Genomic DNA, 22910 nt, shown 5'->3' on the forward strand with positions numbered 1-22910 from the left:
AGAAGGAGATTTTGAGCGCGAGTTATTAGTGGCATGCATCCGAAGCCTATTGAGGGGGCTGCGTCAGTGTATAACTGGAGGTCTTCTGGGGATGATTGGCAGTCGTCGTAGAACATGCACAGACCATTCCACTCGTCTAAGAACATCCTCCAGAGTTTGAGATCAGCCAGACACTGAGCGTCTAGGGATACAACGTCTTCGAGAGATGGGGTTGCTGAGGCGCAGTTTAGGAGATGCGAGACGAAAGGGCGGCCCTGGGGAATGATTTCGCATTACGAAATTGAGGTGGCCTAGAAGGGAGAGAACTTCTTGTTTGGTGTGAGATGGTGAGGTTATAAACTCGTTCAGCAGTAAAGAGATTCTGTCTTTTTTCTCTTTGGGGAGAGATGAAAAGAATTCTTCGGTATCTAAAATGATGTCGAGGAATTCGAGTCTGGATAAGGGACCGCACGTCTTCTCTTCTGAGAGAGGGACTCCCAGTTTGTTGAATACGTCGGTTAGCATAGAAATGCCTAGGGCCGGTGGGTAGAATTGGGGGATAACTACAAGAAAATCATCCAGAAGATGCACGAGAAATGGGAGCTTATAGTTATTTTGGAGAATCCAGCAGAGGGCTTCTGATGGCGTATCAAAAATGTTGGAACTGCTGCGGCAGCCGAAGGTGAGTCAAACTGCGAAATAGTATCTTTTATGCCATTTGACTCCGAAGAGGTGCCAGAATTCTAGATTGATGGGCATGACTTTGAAGGCTGAGGTGATGTCCGCTTTAGCTAGCCAGCAACGTCTGCCTGCCTTTTTAATCAGAGCGATAGCGTCGTCGACGGAGTGGTATTGCAGCGAAAACTCTTCTAGTGGAATCAAACTGTTAATGCTGGGTGTGGTGCTATTGTGCGGAGCTGAAAGGACGATGATTAGTCTCTTTTTTTTCCTGAGTATTTGCGCGTAGCTACGCCTATGGGGTTGATCCTGTAGACTGGGAATGGAGGCTTAGTGAACGGACCGATCATAAAACCAGATTCAACCTCTTTGCTTAGGAGTGAGGTGACTACCTCCGGATCTTTAACGGCGGATTGTAGGTTTTTACACATGAAAGACTCTAAAACACCTGGATGGAACCCGTGCGTCAACCCCGAAATCAAATAGTCACAAAATTCCCTATTTGGATTGGACTGAAGTTCTGAGTGGAGAGCAGGAACAATGATTGTAGAGAGGTACTTTTTAAACTTTTTATTTATATTCTTGAGTGTGGAACAGACAGACTTGGCATGGGCGCCTGCGCAGTAGCTGCAGACATGAAGATAACGGCAGGAGGATTGGCGGCACTGAGCAAAATTAAATCTTTGGCAGATTTCCCGACCTTTCCAGAAACGTTCGTCCACTTCCTTGGCTTCACCTGCCGTAGCCTCGGGGATGCGGGGAACATAAGACGAGGATTTAGGGTCTGTGGAGCTGGTACTGGGGAGTTGATGGGGGCTGATGGTCTTGGGCTGACTGGGAATGCAGAGGGGACAAGATGGCTTAAGGCCTAGAAAAACGCTGTTATGGAGCTCCTCGGGATGGGTTTTGATTCCAGTGGGGACAAGATGGCTGAAAACAGGCCGGTGATAGTGTAAAAACGCGAGGGTTATGGAGATGGCCCATAATCATTAAGTTCCGCGTCGGCTGGGAACACGGAACAGATGACCTCTGGTAATTTTGATTCCAGGTGGCAGAATTTTGATGCTGGGCCAGAATGTTTTAAAGACAGAACCAAAACATCCCGTTATGAGAGGGAATAGGAAGGAGGGAAGAATGGTAGAAAAATAAATGGGACGGGAAGTTCAAAGAGGGTTGGCAGGGGAGAGCTAATATTGGAGTCGGCGTGCTGAGACCAGGTGAATGCTGAACTGCGCTGGCTGGTCTAGCAGGGAGATGGGGAGGGGAAAAGGGAGGGAGGCGAATCTTCGAAGGGGAGCAACCTGGGACAGGGTCGCTGGAAATGGGACGGGAAGGAAAGAGGGTTAGGGGAGCCATCGAGCCGGGCTGAGACCAGGTGCTTGCTAACAGGGAGATGGGGAGCTAGCGAGGGAATGGACGCTTCTTCGTGAGTTGGGTGGTACAGTCCGGAATGGAAAGGGAGGGAGCAGTCGCCGAACGACTGGAGGGGGGGGCAGCCCTGGACCGAGTCCTGGCTGGGGGAGGTGGATGGGGGAGGGAAACAAGGGGTGGGGGGAGTAGCGACACGGTCGCTACCGGGGCCGTCTGGAGGAGTGGGGTCGGACCCGTCTGGAGGAGTGGGGTTGGACCCGGAAATACGGCGGAGATGCGGCGGGAATGGGCCTGAGCCGCTGACGTGGCAGTAGTGGCTGAAGCGGCGGAATGATACGCTCTGAAGCGTGTGGTGCCGGAAGGTTCTGTCGGCGTGCCCGGTTCGCGAGGTGACTGGTGGTGTGTGCTTTGTCCGGCTGGATTGCCGGTGGAAGGAACCGCGCCGGGATGCCAGAAAGAGCAGCCTGCTTCCTGGTCCGGAGAAGAGAACAGAGGGAGGGATCGTGGGGAGAAAAGACACAGCAGTCCCCATAATCCGCTGTGCTAACCTGCTAAACACAATAACATACTAGGTGACCTCATTTACTAGTAGGCCCAGTACATATCACCACTTTCGCTGGGAAGTGTCAACTGGTTAGTGGTGCAAGCAGGTTGGTGTCAGGTTATCATGCAAGCAGTTTAATTTAGTAGTGGTTCGAGACCCACGTGGAGTTTATTTAGTTTTATTTATTTGGTGGCATATTCATGGTCCAGCGCATGTAGCCTAGCCTACTACAGACAACCTGACACTTCCAACGCAGACACATCGTGTTGTAAAGCTTTATTAAACAACAAAGTGGAGCATCACAAACATGTCTATTTGAACTTCAGTTAAACAGACGAATCTGCGGCCAGGTATCGAAGGCTAAATCATCAGCTGAACACACCTGCAAGAGAAGGGGGCGGTTACGTTAACTCCAGAGGCAAAGTAAACAGTCCAGCCAGTTAACATGAAAGCCAGTTACCGTATAACACCGGCAACCCTCCGGTTGCAAGTCCGAAGCGCTAACCAGTAGGCCACGGCTGCCCCAAACGGGTATGGGTTGGCGTACGATGATTTACGAGTGTAATAGAAAGGGCCATGAGTGTAGACAACTGCCATGTTGGCGTTACAAACTAACCCCATGCATTTCTGTGGAGGCGTTACAAACTAACTTCATGCATTTCTGTGGAGGCGTTACAAACTAACCCCATGCATTTCTGTGGAGGCGTTACAAACTAACCCCATGCATTTCAGTGGAGGTGTTACAAACTAACCCCATGCATTTCTATGGAGGATTTTTTGAGTGCTGTGTCTCTTCATTAGAAAGTCTCTGGATACATATGAACTAACCCCAATACATTTCTATGGAGCATTATTTGAGTGCTGTGTCTCCTCATTAGAAAGTCTCTGGCTGAGCAACCCCAAAAGGTCAGATCCTAGAATTGCCCCTGGTCAGCAAACCAGTTAGGGCCTGTGTCCACCAATCGTGTTTTTTACGCTGACGGCAGCTATTTTCTATACACATCCTATGAAGTTCAGCGTTTACAGCGCTCAGTGCCCTCGGTGGCAAAAAGCCCTCAGCGCTGGTTGACTCTTTTTTTCCGCAGAGCTCAAAACACTGAAGGTTGAAATCTGTTCAGCTTTTAAGAACAGACCTGGCCTCATCGCTGTCACTGTCACTCTCGACGACCAATCAAAATTTTGTGACTTAGCAACAATAAAAACTTGACAAAGCATCTGAAAATGAGGTTGAGGACGCTGTTGCCGTAGTTTTTGCACTGTGAGCAGATGCCAGATCCTCCTGGAAAACGGAATTCATTACCAATACTAGAAAGGTAAGGTATCATGAAGCCCTCCCGCAAAAAAAAGGTATGATTTCCAAGATGTTTAAAATCAATACTTTATTAAAATAATAGCATTTTGTGTCTGTGTGGAGCGCACTGCTCCCACTATCCTTCAGACTGTAAAAGTATGTTTCAAAGCCAGTCACACATAGAACTTTAAACGCTAAACACCTCACAGACATTCCCACCTTTTTAAAGAGTTTACATTATCTGCCTCTGAGAAGTTACACATAGAAGTTTGCCAGTTACACATAGAAGTTAGCTAGTTACACATAGACCTTTGCTACACACATCGCAGACAGATATCCCCACCTTTTTAAAGACGGTTAACAAATATGATAGAAGACAGTTATTATAGGCTAAAGCCTTCAAGTGAGTAGGGTTTTTTCTGTGACTTTAGTTTCGACTGAACAATGCTATACTATGTGGGAGATTGGCTAGGATTCATATTCACTGTAAAGAGTCTATGAAGGTTCATTTAGGCATCCAGGTAGTAGTTATCTTAAAATGTTATATTCACTGGACTGAAAGGAATAAAAGGTACATCCAAACACCATCATCAGTTGTAATCAATGCAACAGCAATTACCTCTGGAATTTAACACACAAATGAAGTCACATGATGTCACATGGATGCACGGCTGTAATCCAGGGGTCTCAAACTCAAATGAGCTGGGGGCCAATTCTGCCAACGTCATCTGATTGGAGGGCCGGCTATTTCTGAAAATGCAATGTTCTTTTTTTCAAATACCACACAAAACTACAAACAGAAAGTGCAAGTGTTTTTATCTAGTTTTAGACACCTGCTAGCAACCTTAGCTTATAAATAAAATAATGATAAAATAAATATTAATACAAATTATAAAACCAATGAAAAGCATAAAACAGGTATGTGTGTGTTTCACACCAAATAAAAATATTTTCCTCTCATAACTTTTTTAAACCTGGCAAACTATAGGCGTCAGGGTTAAGAAAGCAACACCATTGGATTTTTATATCAAAATTTCAAAAGGCCATGTCTTGAAAGTGGTCAGAGATAAAGTCCTACTGTAAATGTAAAAATCTTTGAGTAAAACAAAAGTTTATGAAGGGGGTAAATTTACCCATCTAATTTGCTACTGGATGGCAAGCACCTCAAATTATGCACCTTTCAGTAAATACTGGATGAACATATTTGAGCAGGTTTACTTTCCTTTTTTCATATTACCCACATAACAAATTAACAGGAAAACACAAGATGTATACCAACACCTAAGATGTATATGGTTTCTAAACCACAAGGCCTACAATAAAGTATTCTGGTCAAATCAGTTCCTATCGCGGGTAATCTGAGTACCCAGAAGTTTGCATCATATTGCGGGTGACTTTGTAGTTTAGAGCCCTATTTCTACTAGCCCTGCTGTCTGTACCACGTCCATTACGGACACTATCATCACGATTACCACTGCAACCTCCAAGCTATGTTGGGCAGAGGGTCGAAATAAGCATGGTATGCTCCTTCAGATTTAGAATAGGTGAATAACATAACCTACCTAAGACTTAATCACACGTAAACGTTTTTCAACATTTGGTGTAGGCCTATTTCTGCTTAATTTCTGCAACACTATGGCCTGCATCGTAGTGTTAATTTCGTCAGACGAGACGAGAGGTAATATGTTCGTCAACGACCTTTTTTTTCATGACTAAGACGAGACGATGACGAGACGGCAGTAATGTCCTGAAACACTGACTAAGACTATCTTAAGATGAATTATTGTTGTAAAAAAAGACAGAGACTAAAATGTTTTGCATGAAATAAGAACTAAGATAAAATCTCTCTTCATTTTCGTCTACAAAATGAGAAGACAAATATCTAGCTGTTACGTTTTCAAAATATTCGAATGAGTTCATCATGCAACAGCTTTCCTGTAGGCTAGTCTACGTGCTGTTGCTGCAACCCTGTGGCTGCAACACCTAAACTACATGGAACAAGAACCCTGGAGATTTCTGCCAGAGTTACCAACTAACTACCTAAGCTTTATGCCACAATGCTACATACCCAGAAGTTGAAGCTTCTCTCATACAAATTAACATCCACCAGAATGTCCATACGAAAATGTTCATCATGTAATGTCAACTATTTAACTAGTTAGACTGATGATGCAAAGTTTGCTAGCAAAGTAAGCTAATATGGAAAGTTCGCTAGCAAGTTAGCTATGGCTAAGATGGAGAGTCTGTTTGGGGAATGTGTTGTGTTTTGAAGCATATCGCCATCTAGCGGTGAGGAGTAAAACATTAATACTTTGGTCTACGACAGTGTTTCTCAAACTTTTTTCAGTTTCAGGACCACTTAACTAACCCTAGCTAAAAAAAAAAAAAAAGATTAGACCTAGGCCTACTTCAACAGTAGCCTATAATTAGTCTACACTATAGGCCTACTCACTGAACCACCTTGCTTATTGTCTTTGCACTTTGCTTATTGTGTGGATTCATACTGTATGATTTAAACTGGCATATCTTACATAGACAGTGTTGCAGAACTGTTTTTACATACAAGTTGGTTCAATATTGCAAACAACTCATCTATATTATATTTTACCACGCCTGCTCACGGACCACTTGAGATAGCTTACTTGGACCACCAGTGATTCCCGGACCACACTTTGAGAAACACTGGCCTACTTAATATGACAGTGGTCCAGTCAAATCTTTTACTGTCTATGGTCAAATCCCAGCCGAGCTATAACTGTAGCTCGACTTACCTGTGCATGTAAACATACTGACTGACAAAAAATCAGAATGAGTAATTATAACAGACGAGTAGCCCTGTGGACACACAATATTGTTGGAAAATTGAGATGTGTGAAACACTATTTGACTGAAATGGTAATCAGAAATAATTTGTTATAAAAAAAAGACTAAAAATGTGTTGACTAAAACTGACTAAGACTAAGATACCTTTAGTTTTCTTATGACTAAAACTAGACTAAAATGACGAGACTTTTAGCAAAACTAAAAACTTGACTAACAAAAATGATATTTGAATGACTAAATATGACAAAGACTAAAAAGGACATTTCGTCACAAGACTAAGACTAAGACTAAATTAAAAATAGGTGACAAAATTAACACTACTGCATCGCTTCCGCGTCATTACAAATGCACGTCTTTGTGTTTCTCGCGTGTAATACAAGTATTTTCCTGAAAACTTTGCGCAGCGATTTTGGGTTTGAATGAAGCTCTGGATGTCTAGCACATAGTGGAGCAGAGTACAAATGAGATTTGTCACCGTACTTGGAACTATCGTCTATTTTAATCAGTATCGTTGTTTGTCGCAATTAAAAAGTCTCAAGGGCCGGATTACATTATTATTTTGAAATACGTCACGGGCCGTTGGGGGTGAGGTGAGCAGTTGGGGGTGAGGTGTCTTGCTCGAGGGGAGCAGTTGGGGGTGAGGTGTCTTGCTCGATGTCTTGCTCGAGGGGAGCAGTTGGGGGTTAGGTGTCTTGCTCGAGGGGGGGTGAGGTGCCTTGCTCGAGGGGAGCAGTTGGGGGTTAGCTGTCTTGCTCGAGGGGGGGTGAGGTGCCTTGCTCGAGGGGAGCAGTTGGGGGTTAGGTGTCTTGCTCGAGGGGGGTGAGGTGCCTTGCTCGAGGGGATTAGTTGGGGGTGAGGTGCCTTGGTCAAGGGGAGCAGTTGAGGGTGAGGTGCCTTGGTCAAGGGGAGTAGTTGGGGGTGAGGTGCCTTGGTCAAGGGGAGTAGTTGGGGGTGAGGTGCCTTGGTCAAGGGGGGCAGTTGGGGGTTAGGTGTCTTGCTCGGGGGGGGTGAGGTGCCTTGCTCGAGGGGAGCAGTTGGGGGTTAGGTGTCTTGCTCGAGGGGGGTGAGGTGCCTTGCTCGAGGGGAGTAGTTGGGGGTGAGGTGCCTTGGTCAAGGGGAGCAGTTGGGGGTGAGGTGCCTTGGTCAAGGGGAGTAGTTGGGGGTTAGGTGTCTTGCTCGAGGGGAGCAGTTGGGGGTGAGGTGCCTTGGTCAAGGGGAGTAGTTGGGGGTTAGGTGTCTTGCTCGAGGGGAGTAGTTGGGGGTGAGGTGCCTTGGTCAAGGGGAGTAGTTGGGGGTGAGGTGCCTTGGTCAAGGGGAGTAGTTGGGGGTGAGGTGCCTTGCTCGAGGGGAGCAGTTGGGGGTTAGGTGTCTTGCTCGAGGGGGGGTGAGGTGCCTTGGTCGAGGGGAGCAGTTGGGGGTGAGGTGCCTTGGTCAAGGGGAGTAGTTGGGGGTGAGGTGAGCAGTTGGGGGTTAGGTGTCTTGCTCGAGGGGAGTAGTTGGGGGTGAGGTGCCTTGGTCGAGGGGAGTAGTTGGGGGTGAGGTGCCTTGCTCGAGGGGAGCAGTTGGGGGTGAGGTGCCTTGCTCGAGGGGGCAGTTGGGGTAATGGGGCACCACATGTGTGGACGTGGACGTGGAAGAGCGCTGTTCACCATCACTCCCCCCACCCACATTTCCCTTCCTTTTCTTTCGTTCACAAGTCCGATTCCCTAACCAGCAGGCTATGGATGCCCAAGTCTTAAGTAATTCTTAAATTAATAGTAGTAATGAGAAAGGTATATTGTGTGTGTGTGTGTGTGTGTGTGTGTATGGGGGGCTGTTTGTGTGTGTTGGGGGGCTGGCTAATGGGATGTTTGGGGGGAAGGGAGGGTAATGAAATGGTGCGTGGGTGTGTGTGGTGGTGGCTAATGGGGTGACAGTATTGCTAATGTTAGCCACTAGCCTGGCGAGAGAGGACGTATGGAAACCGAGAACTTGAAGTAGTGCTACTGAGAAGAAGGGAAGCTGCAGCTGTGTCTCCAAATCTAACACAGGATTGGATGATGGATTGATTGACAGGTCAGCATGCCAACCAGGTCCATGAGATGAGCAGAGAGATCCCAGTCAGACCCATGGGTCCGATGGTGTTCTGCATGCAGGGCACCGCTCTGGAAGGGACAGTCACTTAAAGCAGAAACAGAAAAATATATTAAATGGGTGTGTGTGTGTGTATAAGTATAAGTATATATACTCTTTTGATCCCGTGAGGGAAATTTGGTGTGCTTTGGTGAAGCTGCCTCGGGGAGCAGTGAGGGGTTAGGTGCCTTGCTCAAGGGCACTACAGCCGTTCCTACTGGTAAGAACCGGCAACCTTCCGTTTACAAGTTCGAAGCGCTAACCAGTAGACACGGCTGCCCCTAACTGACGCCTGAAGTCAAGTCAAGTTCGGTTTATTGTCATATGTATAGTAAGCCCTACAATACAATGAAATGCATTTTGCTCTATCACTCACATGCAGTATAACAGACAGGGAAACATACAACAGACAAAAGTCAACAATCTGACCGCCTGTGGAAAAAAACTATTCCTGAGACGGGTGGTGCTGGATTTAATGTTCCGGCAACGTCTCCCGGATGGTAGGGGAGAGAACAGAGCATGAGCGGGATGATTGGGGTCTTTAATAATGCAATCAGCTTTTCTCTTGCAGCGGGAAGTGTAAATGTTGTGGAGATCAGGTACGTTAGTGTCAATAATCCTGGCTGCTGACTTGACAACTCTTTGCAATTGTTTACAGTCATGGGAGGTTGTGCTCCCGTACCACACTGTGATGCAAAAAAGAAAGAACGCTCTCAATGGTGCATCGGTAGGAATTCTCAAGTGCTCTGGAACTTAGACTGAGACTTTTTAAGAGGCATTGCAGACTGCACGTCATCAGCTTTAGGATTCGCACAGCGTGCGTTCTGCGTACGTACGTGTATGTGCGCGCGCGCACACGCGTGTGTGTGTCTACACATTAGATCGATAGATCCTTGTATGTCTGTGTGTCTGTCACTTAAAAAAAGCACTATGAAGTATTTCTCAGATGTTGGTTATCTGCTGCTAGCAATGAATTGGGCGAGCCTAATTTAACATTTACATTTCATTTTGATACCATTCAAAAAACTTTTGTGATGAGCTTGCACAGGCTTAATATTCATCGACCACCAATGTGTTATGATTCAAGGTTCACAAAAGAGCCTGAATCACAAATAATCTGCTTTAGAAAGCAAACATTTTTTTGTGTGTGTGCGTGTATGTGTGTGTACACAGACGTGTTACCTTTTTTGATGTCAATGGATTCTACATCCATAGTGAAGCCTAAACTTGTATTAGCAGCAGCCGTCTTCAGTGTTTCAATGACGTCACTGGACCGCAGGAAATGAGAGGAGGAGTCTGAGGTCGAGGAGGAAGTGGAAACAGAGTCAAACTCTTCCTGGAGCTCCACCTCTGTCTCCATGGCGACATTTCGTTTAGTCCTTCTGCTTGTTCGCCGTGGCCTAAAGCGTTAGAGACACATGAATACCTTACATCACAATGGACATTCTGTTGTCCATTACTTCTGTACTTTTGCACTACACAAGATGCATTTATAATGCTTCTTGCATCAAGTACACAATACAAGGTTGGCATATGTCTCTTACATTAAGTATACACTACCATAGTGTTGAAAGCTGCTAATGCAGGAGATTTTAAAAGTTAACTTATATCTAACAACACTATTATACAGCTCCTTAACCACCACTCTCCCACTGCCTCTATATAACTACTGCACGCTAGCCCAGCTACGCTCCCACTGCCTCTATATAACTACTGCACGCTAGCCCAGCTACGCTCCCACGGCCTCTATATAACTACTGCGCGCTAGCCCAGCTCCTTAACCACCACTCTCCCACTGCCTCTATATAACTACTGCATAGCCTAGCCCAGCCTTAACCTCCCACTGCCTCTATATAACTACTGCACGCTAGCCCAGCTGGCCCAGCTCCTTAACCACCTAGCCCTCTCCCCGGCCTCTATATAACTACTGCGCGCTAGCCCAGCTCCTTAACCACCACTCTCCCACGGCCTCTATATAACTACTGCACGCTAGCCCAGCTCCTTAACCACCACTCTCCCACTGCCTCTATATAACTACTGCACGCTAGCCCAGCTACGCTCCCACTGCCTCTATATAACTAATGCACGCTAGCCCAGCTACGCTCCCACGGCCTCTATATAACTACTTGGACATGTTGTGAAATGCAATCTTAATAGAATGGTTGTAGAATGGAAATAATAACCATCTCACCTGAATCCAATGACAATAGTTCTTTTATAGCGTATTCCATATTTGGTGCTGGAAATATCATTAATCTGAAACATTGTGTCAGTAATAACAATAAGATTTACATTTCTCAAATATTATAATAAAAAAATATTTTAGAAAGAGCATGCAACTTGCCACTCTAACAATGCGCCTTTCCAGTGTCTTGAACTCTTCGCTGGTGTGGTTCCTGAGTTTCTCCTCAAACTGAATGTCGGTTTCGAAAGTCACCACAACACAGAGACTATCTGAGGATGGCAAGGATGGCATGGAGTCAGTGGTCACAAGGTCTTGCTAATGTTTCGTTTACACGCTATGTATGTAGGTGTAGCCTATGTTAATTATACATCATGCATAGATATAGCTGAGATTTCTATTTGTTCTTTTCAGATAGACCTAGGAGAGGTCCACAGGAGAGGTCCCACAGCGGCCAATCAACAACACTACACAAGATGTGTCAGATCTGACTTTGGGAAATCTGCTTTCAGTTTTTTTTTTTTGCATCTTATAAATGGAACAAACTGCAAGTCTTAAACTGACTCTGGTACAGTGCTCCTGTTTTTAACTAACATGCTTTTGTCTGTTTAATGTCTTTATTATTCTTCTGTGTCCTTTTATTGTGTTCTTCTTGATTTCAATTTTGTATTTTTTGTACTCTGTTTTCTTTGGACTGTTTGTCATCAGGGCTTTGCTGCAAAAGAGCCCTGTGGGCTCATAATCATTTGTTTATTCATACATGCAGTCCATTTACCATTCAAAGTAAGAAGCATTAAACATCCATACAGTTAAATACAGAAAATAAATACAGTTTGTTTATTCAGGGACATTTGACTACTGCATTTAATGTTTCTTACTTTAAATGGTAAATGGACTGCATGTATATAGCCCTGAACAAACAAATTATTATACTGCATTTAATGCTTCTTACTTTAAATGGTAAATGGACTGCATGTATATAGCCCTGAACAAACAAATTATTATACTGCATTTAATGATTCTTACTTTAAATGGTAAATGGACTACATGTACATAGCACTGTTTTCTGGCTCCTTATATCATCATGCCTCACATTCACCCATTCACACACACACACCGATGGCGGAGGCTGCCATGCAAGGCTCAGTGTGTGAGTGTGTGTTTCTCTCTGAATATTAGTATGTGAAAATGTATGTGTGTGTGTGTATATGTTTGGCCACCTGTGACATTGATGATAGAAACTTGGGCAAACTGTGATGTGAGTTTTTGTCTCACAACATTCATGACAGTGCTGTTGCCAGGGAAACAAAGAAGGCCCCCATTTGCAGGCAGCTGGAACCACTGACGGACTTCCACCTCCAATCTGCTCTCTGAGGCATTGCTGATAGAGAGAGAAAGAGAGGGGGAGAGAGAGAGAACACCGGTTTTAGAGACTTCATATGCTCTCTGAGGCGGATAGATAGATAGATAGATAGATAGATACTTTATTGATCCCCAGGGGAAATTCAAGGTCTCAGCAGCAGCATACATACAACATAAACACATTCTTTAACAGCAGAAAGAGTAATTACAGTATATAATATAAAAGCACAACTAAGCAGTAAGGACAGTAAAAGATAAAGAATATGCTAAATATACTAAAATACAAAATTATAGAGAGAAGGAGAGAGGGAGAGAGAGAGAGGAAGAGAGAGAGAGAGAGGGGGAGAGAGAGAGAACGCCAGTTTTAGAGACTTCAGTTTGCTTTGAGAGAGAAATCACTGCATTCTGAGGGAAATACTATTTGTGAAATCAAAGTAAATTCATGTGAATAATATGTGTGCCATTTTTGGCACCTAATTGGATTGTTTGTGAAAATGTGGCTGAAAGCGAAAGCAACTATGGTAACCCATGTTTTTAAAGATGGCAGCTCAGCCAATTAAGTACATTTTTGGCTGAAGTAGCTAGTCTGTAGCATTGGATATTACAATGAATAGGACAGTACTTCCCCACTCTCTATGGGTCTTTGTAATACCTCCATGATGGTGACTTTGGAGTGATGTATTATGGGAATTCTAGTTCCTACCTCCATGTCAATGTTGTGAGACTATAGCACAGGGGTATTCAATTAATCTTCAGTGAGGTGAATACGGAAAATTTCCTCAAGCAAAGGTCCGGAGCATCATAACTATATATTAGGATGGATGGATGGAGCCTAGTTGTAGGCCTAGGCCTAATGTTTAATGTGAAATAAAATAAGTAGCCTAAAAAGCAACATTAAGAGTTATAAGGCACGATAAGAGTAAAGAGAAGTGGAACACTGGCTACTTTTAAGATCTTAACGTGAACTTAAAATAAAATTTGAGCTGAGACAAGGATGGATATTCCACATCTGGTTCCTTGAACCCATTAATCAGCCAGTTTAATTTTTTTTCTTTAGTTTTTTTTTATGTTGACCCGAAATCCTGGAAACCCAGGAACATTACGTTGTTGGCAGTGAATGCATGTAGGCTTAACTAGATTGAGGTGGATCAATCATATTGCCTTCTTAAAATATTTCATAAAATATTCTGTGGTCTCAGTTCACTGTTGAATGGGCCTAGCCTACCCTATGCTTGCTCAAAATATATACTTTGTCTAGTAGAGGTGCTTCAAATTGGCGCTTTTAAAAATCGCCTGTCTCAGAATATGTAGAAGAGGTCCAGGGCAATTCCGCACAAAACTGTCACATCCATATTTAGTTGGCGTTACGGACGTGACAGTTTTGCGTGGTATTGCCCCCGTATTGTTATATAAATATATACTATTATATTGACTGTCTCGTCTCCTCTCCTCGCTCATTTCAGGCTATCAGTCTTTTCCCCATAGTAGGCTACTTTACTCACTGACTCGACTTTATCATAATACACAGATTTCACTGGCTGAGTAGCAGCAAGCGAAATGATGGTTCCTGAAGCTCCTGAAGTAAATGCTGTTATCCTAACCAACGACACATTTAGCGCAGCTTTGAAATCTTACGTGAAAATCTAAATTAGGCTATTATGGTCCGGGTCCGGATAGGATCACGTCAGGGTCTGGACTCGGACTGCGGTCCGCCATATGGTGACCCCTGCTATAGCATAAGGAAATGGAGTTTAGTTTGTTGATTGTCATCGGTATGCAAAGCTAGAATTAAATAGGGTGACAGCCGCAGGGAAGAAGTTTCCTCTGAACCTGCTGGTTCGGATGCGGAGAGACCTGTAATGCCTTTTAAGACAAATTGTCTTATATCTTACATTTTAATATATATTTTCTTAATCCATTGGAAGATAAAATTGCTTATTTTTTATGTCTTCATTTAAGAAGATTTTGACTTATTTTAAGTCAAATAATCTTACATGAAAGCTCAAAGTAAGTATCCTTCTACTAAAAACAATACTAACTAGATTTTGTATCTTAATATAAGATTGTAACACTTTGTGAGATTTCACTTTTTGCAGTATAGTGTCATCTGCAAACTTGACAGTGGTCTTACAGCCATGTACAGGTGTGCAGTCATCAGTGAAGAGGGAGTAAAGGAGAGCACACAGCACACATCCCTGTGGCACGCCAGTGTTCAGGGTGTTGGTTGAGAAGGTGTGGTTATTTAACCTAAACAGAATGAGATCTGTTGGCTAGGAAGTCCAGAATCCAGTTACAGAGGAAGGTATTGATGCCCAGTTCACGGAGTTTGGTGATCAGTTTGGAGGGGATGATGATAGAATGCTGGTATTTCTTTCTGAGAAATACCAGAGAAGAACACTTCTGAGAAGAACACTTCAAATGTATCGGAACGTCACCTATTACCGACCGTCCCATATTTCCGACCTCTTACATGTATGTGTCACTTAATATTCATTTCTATACAAACCAAGATGGCGGATTCCTAAAGAAACGCAAGCACCCACACCATAAGTGTATTTAAATTAGGTATGTACCAAAAATGCCATTTTACCGTGACTCAAAGAGCTGTAAACAGTGTTATAAGGCTGCATGTACAAATCCGCTTGGAGCTCCAGTGGAATTTTGATTTGCGACAAGAATTCTCAGTCTAACGGTTGATGTGCTGCGAGAAAGGTAATAGACGACCCACCAGGCACTAACCGTCGAGTGTGGTAAACAAATTTGGATATTTCCTGGCCCGTACAGCCTAGCCACCCACTTGCCCTATGACAACTCCTAATCCCCCTAGACAATTCCACTTCCTACACTGGACTATTTGAACTTTCTGACACTAAATAGGATTCATGCATTATCATCCCGGATATGTAACCATCTGTTGTAACATACACCTCAGGTGGCTTTAAACACCATGTTCTATTCTCTACATCAGACTAACTTATGCATTTATCATGTATACAGACTATACTGTTCTGTAACTGACCCTAGGCAGATGGGTCAGGCCCTTGAGTCGTGGATCTGCTCGAGGTTTCTTCCTATATGTATCTCCAACTCTAGGGAGTTTTTCCTCCTCGCCCCTGTTACCCCGGTTACCCTGTTACCCATGGGCCTTCTTTTCTTTTCTCTGATTGTCTAACACTCTGTAAAGCGCCATGAGACATGTGTAATGTTTTGGCGATCTATAAGTGAAATTAAATTGAAATTGAAATTAATATTTCAGGCAGTAAAAGCCCCGGTAAGAACCAAACCAGATTTTGTTCAAATATGCACACATTTGGCTACTGAAAAATGTAAGGTTCATATATCAAATGTTATTTTGCGTTTAAGTATTTAAAAAAATCATTTTACATTTTTTGAATGAAAGGGCCAGCAACTGCTGTTTTTACGACACACACACACACACTACCTCTGAACTGTGCAACACTTACCTCTGAGAAATTTGGAGAAAGTTTGTTTTCTGATATAATGGATCTGCATAATGTACCTTTGAGGATTTGTCAATCTGGGTGAAAAAGGAGCACAATCTCAGTTGATAGTTGGCAGTGAGCCAATTCCAAAGATTCAACTATTCAGATATAATGTATGTTTGAGGCTCACAGATGCTTGGTTAGAGTAAAATAAATAGATAAATATGTTGATACATATGCAACACACGACAGTTAGTCCTTTTAAATGTCATTAGAAGCACTGTATGTGGGATGAGAGGTATAGTGTATAAGTATATATACTCTTTTGATCCTGTGAGGGAAATTTGGTCTCTGCATTTATCTCAATCTGTGAATTAGTGAAACATACTCAGCACACAGTGAGGTGAAGCACACACTAATCCCGGCGCAGTGAGCTGCCTGCAACAACAGCGGCGCTTGGGGGGCAGTGAGGTGCCTTGCTCAAGGGCACTTCAGCTGTGCCTACTGGTCGGGGCTCGAACCGGCAACCATCCGGTTTCAAGTCCGAAAACGCTAAACAGTAGGCCACGGCTGCCCCCAGGTCGCAATTCACAAAAGAATGAATATGCAAACAATGAGTGGAGGATTGTGGAGAAGAGGTGTGTGTGTGTGTGTGTGTTAGGGGTCTAAAAGATGGCTGTCACATGCTAAGGTGTGTGTGTGTTGTATGTATGTGTGTGTGTAAGCATGCTAAGGTGTGTGTGTTGTATGTATGTGTGTGGCGTGTAAGCTGTCGCATGCTAAGGTGTGAGATTGTATTCAGTGTACTAAGGTGTGTGTGTGTGTTGTATGTATGTGTGGGTATTAATAACTGTCGCATGCTAAAATTGTGAATTATGCTGAAAGATGTGCTATGTATTATTATTGTGATATGTATATTATTCAATTGTGTAAAAAGCATGCTAAGATTATTATTATTATTGTTGGCAATAATGTAATATTGTGTGGCGTGTAAGCACATGCTAAGGTGTGTAGTGTGTGTTGCAATATTATGTGTGTGGTGTGTAAGCATGCTAAGGTGTGTGTGTGTGTGTATGTGTGTGGTGTGTAAGCATTTATGTGTATGTGTGTGTGGTGTGTAAGCATGCTAAGGTGTGTGTGTGTTGTGTATGCATGTGTGTGGTGTGTGTTGTATGTATGTGGTGTGTAAGCATGCTAAGGTGTGTGTGTGTGTGTTGTATGTATGTGTGTGGTGTGTAAGCATGCTAAGGTGTGTGTGTGTTGTATGTATGTGTGTGGTGTGTAAGCATGCTAAGGTGTGTGTGTGTGTTGTATGTATGTGTGTGGTGTGTAAGCATGCTAAGGTGTGTGTGTTGTATGTATGTGTGTGGTGTGTAAGCATGCTAAGGTGTGTGTGTTGTATGTATGTGTGTGGTGTGTAAGCATGCTAAGGTGTGTGTGTTGTATGTATGTGTGTGGTGTGTGTTGTATGTATGTGTGTGGTGTGTAAGCATGCTAAGGTGTGTGTGTTGTATGTGTGTGTGGTGTGTATGTATGTATGTGGTGTGTAAGCATGCTAAGGTGTGTGTGTGTGTGTTGTATGTATGTGTGTGGTGTGTAAGCATGCTAAGGTGTGTGTGTTGTATGTATGTGTGTGGTGTGTAAGCATGCTAAGGTGTGTGTGTTGTATGAATGTGTGTGGTGTGTAAGCAAGCTAAGGTGTGTGTGTTGTATGTGTGTGTGTGGTGTATGTATGTATGTGGTGTGTAAGCATGCTAAGGTGTGTGTGTGTGTGTGTGTTGTATGTGCGTGTGTGGTGTGTAAGCATGCTAAGGTGTGTGTGTGTTGTATGTATGTGTGTGGTGTGTAAGCATGCTAATGTGTGTGTGTTGTATGTATGTGTGTGGTGTGTAAGCATGCTAAGGTGTGTGTGTGTGTTGTATGTATGTGTGTGGTGTGTAAGCATGCTAAGGTGTGTGTGTGTTGTATGTATGTGTGTGGTGTGTAAGCATGCTAAGGTGTGTGTGTGTGTATGTGTGTGGTGTGTAAGCATGCTAAGGTGTGTAATTATTATTAGCAATAATGCTATTATTGGTGGTGTGTAAGCACATGCTAAGGTATTTGTGTATGTGTGTGGGGTGTGTAACATGTACTGTGTGTTGTATGAAGATGTGTGCATAGTGAGATAAAGGGGGAGTCAGGTTTGGATGTGTGTGTGTGTGTGTGTGTGTTGTGTGTAAGTTGCAGGTTCGGATGTGACTGCAGGTTCAGATGTGTGTGTGTGTGTGTTGTGTGTGTGTGGGGTGTAAGCTGCAGGTTCGGATGTGTGTGTTGTGTGTGTGGTGTGCTTACTTTACGGAAAAGGTTTTGGAGCGTGACTACAGAGTTCGGAAGCATGTGTGTGTTGTTATTGTTGTTGTTATTGTGTGGTGTGTAAGCTGCAGGTTCGTGACTGCAGGTTCAGATATTATTGATATTATGTGTAATGACCAGAAGTGCCGGATGGACGCCAAATTTCTGTCGAACCCGCCGGCGTCCGACAGAGTTGCGTCGAACCCGACCGAACCCGACAGGCATTTTCATTTTTATGTCGAACCCGACCGAGCCCGGCGCCAGATGATGCCTCAGTTATTCCCATGCTGAAGTGATTAAACGTTCCGCGTTTGTGGATAGCCTGTCTTTTTTAGCCCATTAAGCGGAACAATACACAACAATTGTCTACAGAATCAGATGGCGTGCACGCCGCGCAGGTCATTTTTACAGCGCACATTAACACAAGAGGCCCAAGCAAGCATAGCCTAAATAAATTCTTGTCTTACCATTGACCTAAAAAGTCTTAAAATGAACTGCAACAGTCGTTTGAAACTACAGTGCCTCTGTCACTGATCCATATGCAGCATCGGCGTTAATTGGGGCAACTTGAGGAAATCCACATCCAGTTGAGCGAGGAGGCGACCTTATAGCCTACCGGTAGCCTATGTCTTTACCACAGTATGCTTTATAAAATAATCTTAAAATCTCCTGATAGGCTAACAACTTTTTTTTTAGTTACCCAAGACTGTGCTTATGTGCATATGTGCATAACCATTTGTTTATGTAGTCGTGACAGCGGCGGTGATGCATTTCAGGCTGCATGCCTGAAATGCATTAATCACGATAAACAAATCTTACACACAGGAAGAAAGCTATTAGGTCTTTTTACATTTTACTTTATTCTCAAAAACAAGCGTTTGCATCATGTAAAACAGGACCTGTTGATTTACCCAACATAATAAGGAATTAAATGTAAAGCTTCCAGTGCATATCGCCCCCATGTGTCCGAACCCGGACCGAACCCGACTACAATTAGTTGTGTGTGTGTATGTGTGTGGTGTGTAAGCTGCAGGTTCGGATGTGTGTGTGTGTGTGTATGTGTGTGGTGTGTAAGCTGCAGGTTCGGATGTGTGTGTATGTGTGTGGTGTGTAAGCTGCAGGTTCGGATGTGTGTGGTGTGTAAGCTGCAGGTTCGGATGTGTGTGTATGTTCGTGGTGTGTAAGCTGCAGGTTCGGATGTGACTGCAGGTTCAGATGTACCTCTCTGGTAATGAGTTGTTTCAGCTGATCAAAGTCAATGTGGCCCGAGGGTTTGTTCACTTTGGCTACAACCGTCACCATGGGAATCGCAATGTTGTCAATTGGGCGGGGGCGGCAGTAACGTCCTGGATGACAGAAACCACAATAGCATTCATGTGTCAGTGGTCACAACAACACGACAAAGCTACCTAGTACAACAATGCCATCCATGTGTTTGTGTCAGTGGTCAGAACATAAAGCTACATAGTACAACAATGCCATCCATGTGTTTGTGTCAGTGGTCAGAACATAAAGCTACATAGTACAACAATGGCATCCATGTGTTTGTGTCAGTGGTCAGAACATAGCAAAACTACATAGTACAACAATGGCATCCATGTGTTTGTGTCAGTGGTCAGAACATAGCAAAACTACATAGTACAACAATGGCATCCATGTGTTTGTGTCAGTGGTCAGAACATATCAAAACTACATAGTACAACAATGGCATCCATGTGTTTGTGTCAGTGGTCAGAACATAGCAAAGCTACATAGTACAACAATGGCATCCTTGTGTTTGTGTCAGTGGTCAGAACATAGCAAAGCTACATAGTACAACAATGGCATCCATGTGTTTGTGTCAGTGGTCAGAACATAGCAAAGCTACATAGTACAACAATGGCATCCTTGTGTTTGTGTCAGTGGTCAGAACATAGCAAAGCAACATAGGCATTCCAGATGCACATCGCTGTTGACAGAGACATAATTATGCCTTTTATAAGGCCACATGTGATCGAAATGAGTTTGAAGCCATTGTTTTAAGGTGAAAGAATTGTATTCTGTTGCTTTAAGTAGCTGAGGTGAGACAACACAGCACATACACCGCAAAATAAAATCACAGTCCTGAACACAGTCCTGAAACATATTGCAGTGGATCTGACATCAAAGAAGTCACAGAGATAATGGACGCGTGTAAGGTCATTGTGAAATATCTGAAAAAGGCCAGTGCGACCACAACTCTACCATATGCCTTAGTTCAAGAATGTGAGACTCGCTGGAATAGTAAAATAGACATGCTGAAATCCGTGAGTAAGCAATATAAGGGAATTTACGAGTCACTTCAAAGCAGGGGACAGTCTGAGCGCATGGAAGGGGTCTATCAAAACACGCTCACGTCCGTGATAGATTTTTTGGAACCCTTCAAGAAAGCATCCGAGCAGTTGCAGGGAGAGGACTACCCCACATTGCATTTGGTGATGCTGCCAACCAGTCTTTAGAGACCCAGAGTATATTGTTCTGCTCCGTAGGTGCGCATTTGCTCTACTCCATGAAAAGTTAATCGCACAAAACGCACAACAGACACGCACAAAATCCACACTAAGTACCATGAGGCATAGGCGTACTGGTGCACACACACTCACACAAACACACACAACGTACCATGAGACATAAACACTCACACACACACACATAACGTACCATGAGACATAAACACTCACACACACAAACAAACACAACGTACCATGAGACATGAACACTCACACACACACACACACACACACATAACGTACCATGAGGTATAGACGTACTGGTGGGCTCTGGGGCTTTAGATGCACTAGGAGAGGGAACAGTGGAATTGACAGTGAACAGGACGAAGCCTGGTTGATTAGTGCTGATCTCAGAGTTGATCCAGCTCTCATAACGGGACACCCTGGTGTAGACTCCAGTAGGATTGGGTTGAGCACAACCTTCTAAAGAAACAATACCAGACTGGACCCACACAGAGTCCTGTTTGCTCACCAGTGGACCTCCTGAGTCTCCCTGAAAACACAAGTCAAACGTCCCCATGACAAGTCAGCATGAAAGTTTAAACACTTATCTTTACTTAAAGGCACCCTTAACATGTTTGAGCACTTCTGTTTACTTAAAGGCACCCTTAACATGTTTGAGCACTTCTGTTTACTTAAAGGCACCCTTAAGAAGTTTGAGCACTTCTGTTTACTTAAAGGCACCCTTAACATGTTTGAGCACTTCGGTTTACTTAAAGGCACCCATAACATGTTTGAACAGTTCGGTTTACTTAAAGGCACCCTTAATATGTTTGAGCACTTCTGTTTACTTAAAGGCACCCTTAACAAGTTTGAGCACTTCTGTTTACTGAAAGGCTCCCTTAACATGTTTAAACAGTTCTGTTTACTTAAAGGAACCCTTAAGAAGTTTGAGCACTTCTGATTACTTAAAGGCACCCTTAACAAGTTTGCTATCGGGGTCCCCCTCTGGTTGAGAAGTGCAATAATAAACAAACTAAATATGCGTCTTTTGCCGATATAATATAGACCAAAAGCACCAACAGCAGTCTGAAGAAAAAGCTCTCAGAAATCCTGTAGCATAGCAGCTCTTTTGTGTTTCCATTTCGGGGTAACTAGAAAAGTTGCTAGGTCGGTAATTGTCTACAGAGGGCTGCTCAGACAATGGCAGTGGCGTTCATCATGTTGTGAAGTTATGTGCCATCAAATGATTTTGGAAACGTAATGTTAAGGTCAAATGACTGGTAAGGGTGCCTTTAACTGAAAGGGAAAGATAGAAAATCACTTTATCATTGCTTATCAAAGAAGGTTTAAATTAACACTATGGTCATCACAGGACACCATGATCTAGCAAACAGGAAGTTTTGTTCTTTGTTCTAATGAAATTAATTCTTGTATTTGTACATTCTTTCCTTTGTTTACTCATTTCACTGAGTATCACACTCGTTTATTTGACAATAAGATGAACATTTGTCTTACCTTACACGAGTCTTTGCCTCCTGCAAGTTTGCCAGCACAGATCATGTTGTCTGTGACTGTGAATGGCACGGCTTCATACAAAGACTGGCACTGGGTGTTCTCAGTCACAGCCACCTCCACTTCCTTTAAAGTGCCAGGAGATGGAAGGGTTCTGGGGAGAAAAAGGAGGCAGCATAATCCAAGACTGGGAAAGAGAACGCCACCAACTACAACACATTCAACACTGAGAGGAACGTTACATTAGACTACCACACATTCAACACTGAGGGAACGCTACATTAGACCTACACATTCAACACTGAGAGGGAACGCTACATTAGACTACCACACATTCAACACTGAGAGGGAACGTTACATTAGACTACGACACATTCAACACTGAGACGGAATGTTACATTAGACTACGACACACTCAAGGCTAGGAGAGGCAACGTCACCCAATTATAACACACTCAAGGCTGTGAGAGGAAATGTTACATTAGACTACTATGGGCCAATGCCAAAGTCCGGACCCACAGACTTTGGTGCGCGTAATTTGAAAAATTTGTAAGGGCTTAGGGCTGTCCCAATGTCGAATTTCAAAGGGTGTGAGGGTTTGAGTACACACTTAATGATGTTTCCTAAACAAAGTTCGGGAGGAGCCTTCGGGATAATTGACAGCATTTAACTCACCCACTGTCGCCGCAGGGTATCCTCCCCCTACTCCTCCATGTCACCACTGCCCTGTTACTCATCCTCCTACATTAGGGGTGCAAGCGTCATCGCCTATCAGCGAGCATCCGGCTTCCAGGCACTCCAGACCACGGAC

At 43.7% G+C, this 22910-nt stretch overlaps 3 protein-coding genes across 10 annotated transcripts in view; 1 reads left to right on the forward strand and 2 right to left on the reverse strand.

Moving 5' to 3' along the window:
- LOC125297247 (NACHT, LRR and PYD domains-containing protein 12-like) overlaps nucleotides 1–22910 on the forward strand; it is a gene marked incomplete in the record, with an annotated part of 868465 nt that overhangs the window by 417730 nt on the left and 427825 nt on the right.
- LOC125297245 (NACHT, LRR and PYD domains-containing protein 12-like) overlaps nucleotides 1–22910 on the reverse strand; it is a 666703-nt gene that overhangs the window by 276830 nt on the left and 366963 nt on the right. The window lies entirely within an intron of this gene.
- On the reverse strand, nucleotides 9754–22165 carry LOC125297393. The gene is made up of 8 exons (XM_048247756.1): nucleotides 22103–22165; nucleotides 20888–20931; nucleotides 19338–19462; nucleotides 15807–15880; nucleotides 12201–12361; nucleotides 11143–11252; nucleotides 10990–11054; nucleotides 9754–10198 (listed from the first exon to the last, which is right to left on the reverse strand). The coding sequence occupies exons 3-8, from the start codon at nucleotides 19416–19418 to the stop codon at nucleotides 9874–9876; spliced, it is 816 nt and encodes a 271-aa protein (XP_048103713.1). The 5' UTR covers nucleotides 19419–19462; nucleotides 20888–20931; nucleotides 22103–22165; the 3' UTR covers nucleotides 9754–9873.

Source organism: Alosa alosa, chromosome 7, assembly GCF_017589495.1.
Source record: "Alosa alosa isolate M-15738 ecotype Scorff River chromosome 7, AALO_Geno_1.1, whole genome shotgun sequence".
NCBI classification, from domain to species: domain Eukaryota; kingdom Metazoa; phylum Chordata; class Actinopteri; order Clupeiformes; family Clupeidae; genus Alosa; species Alosa alosa.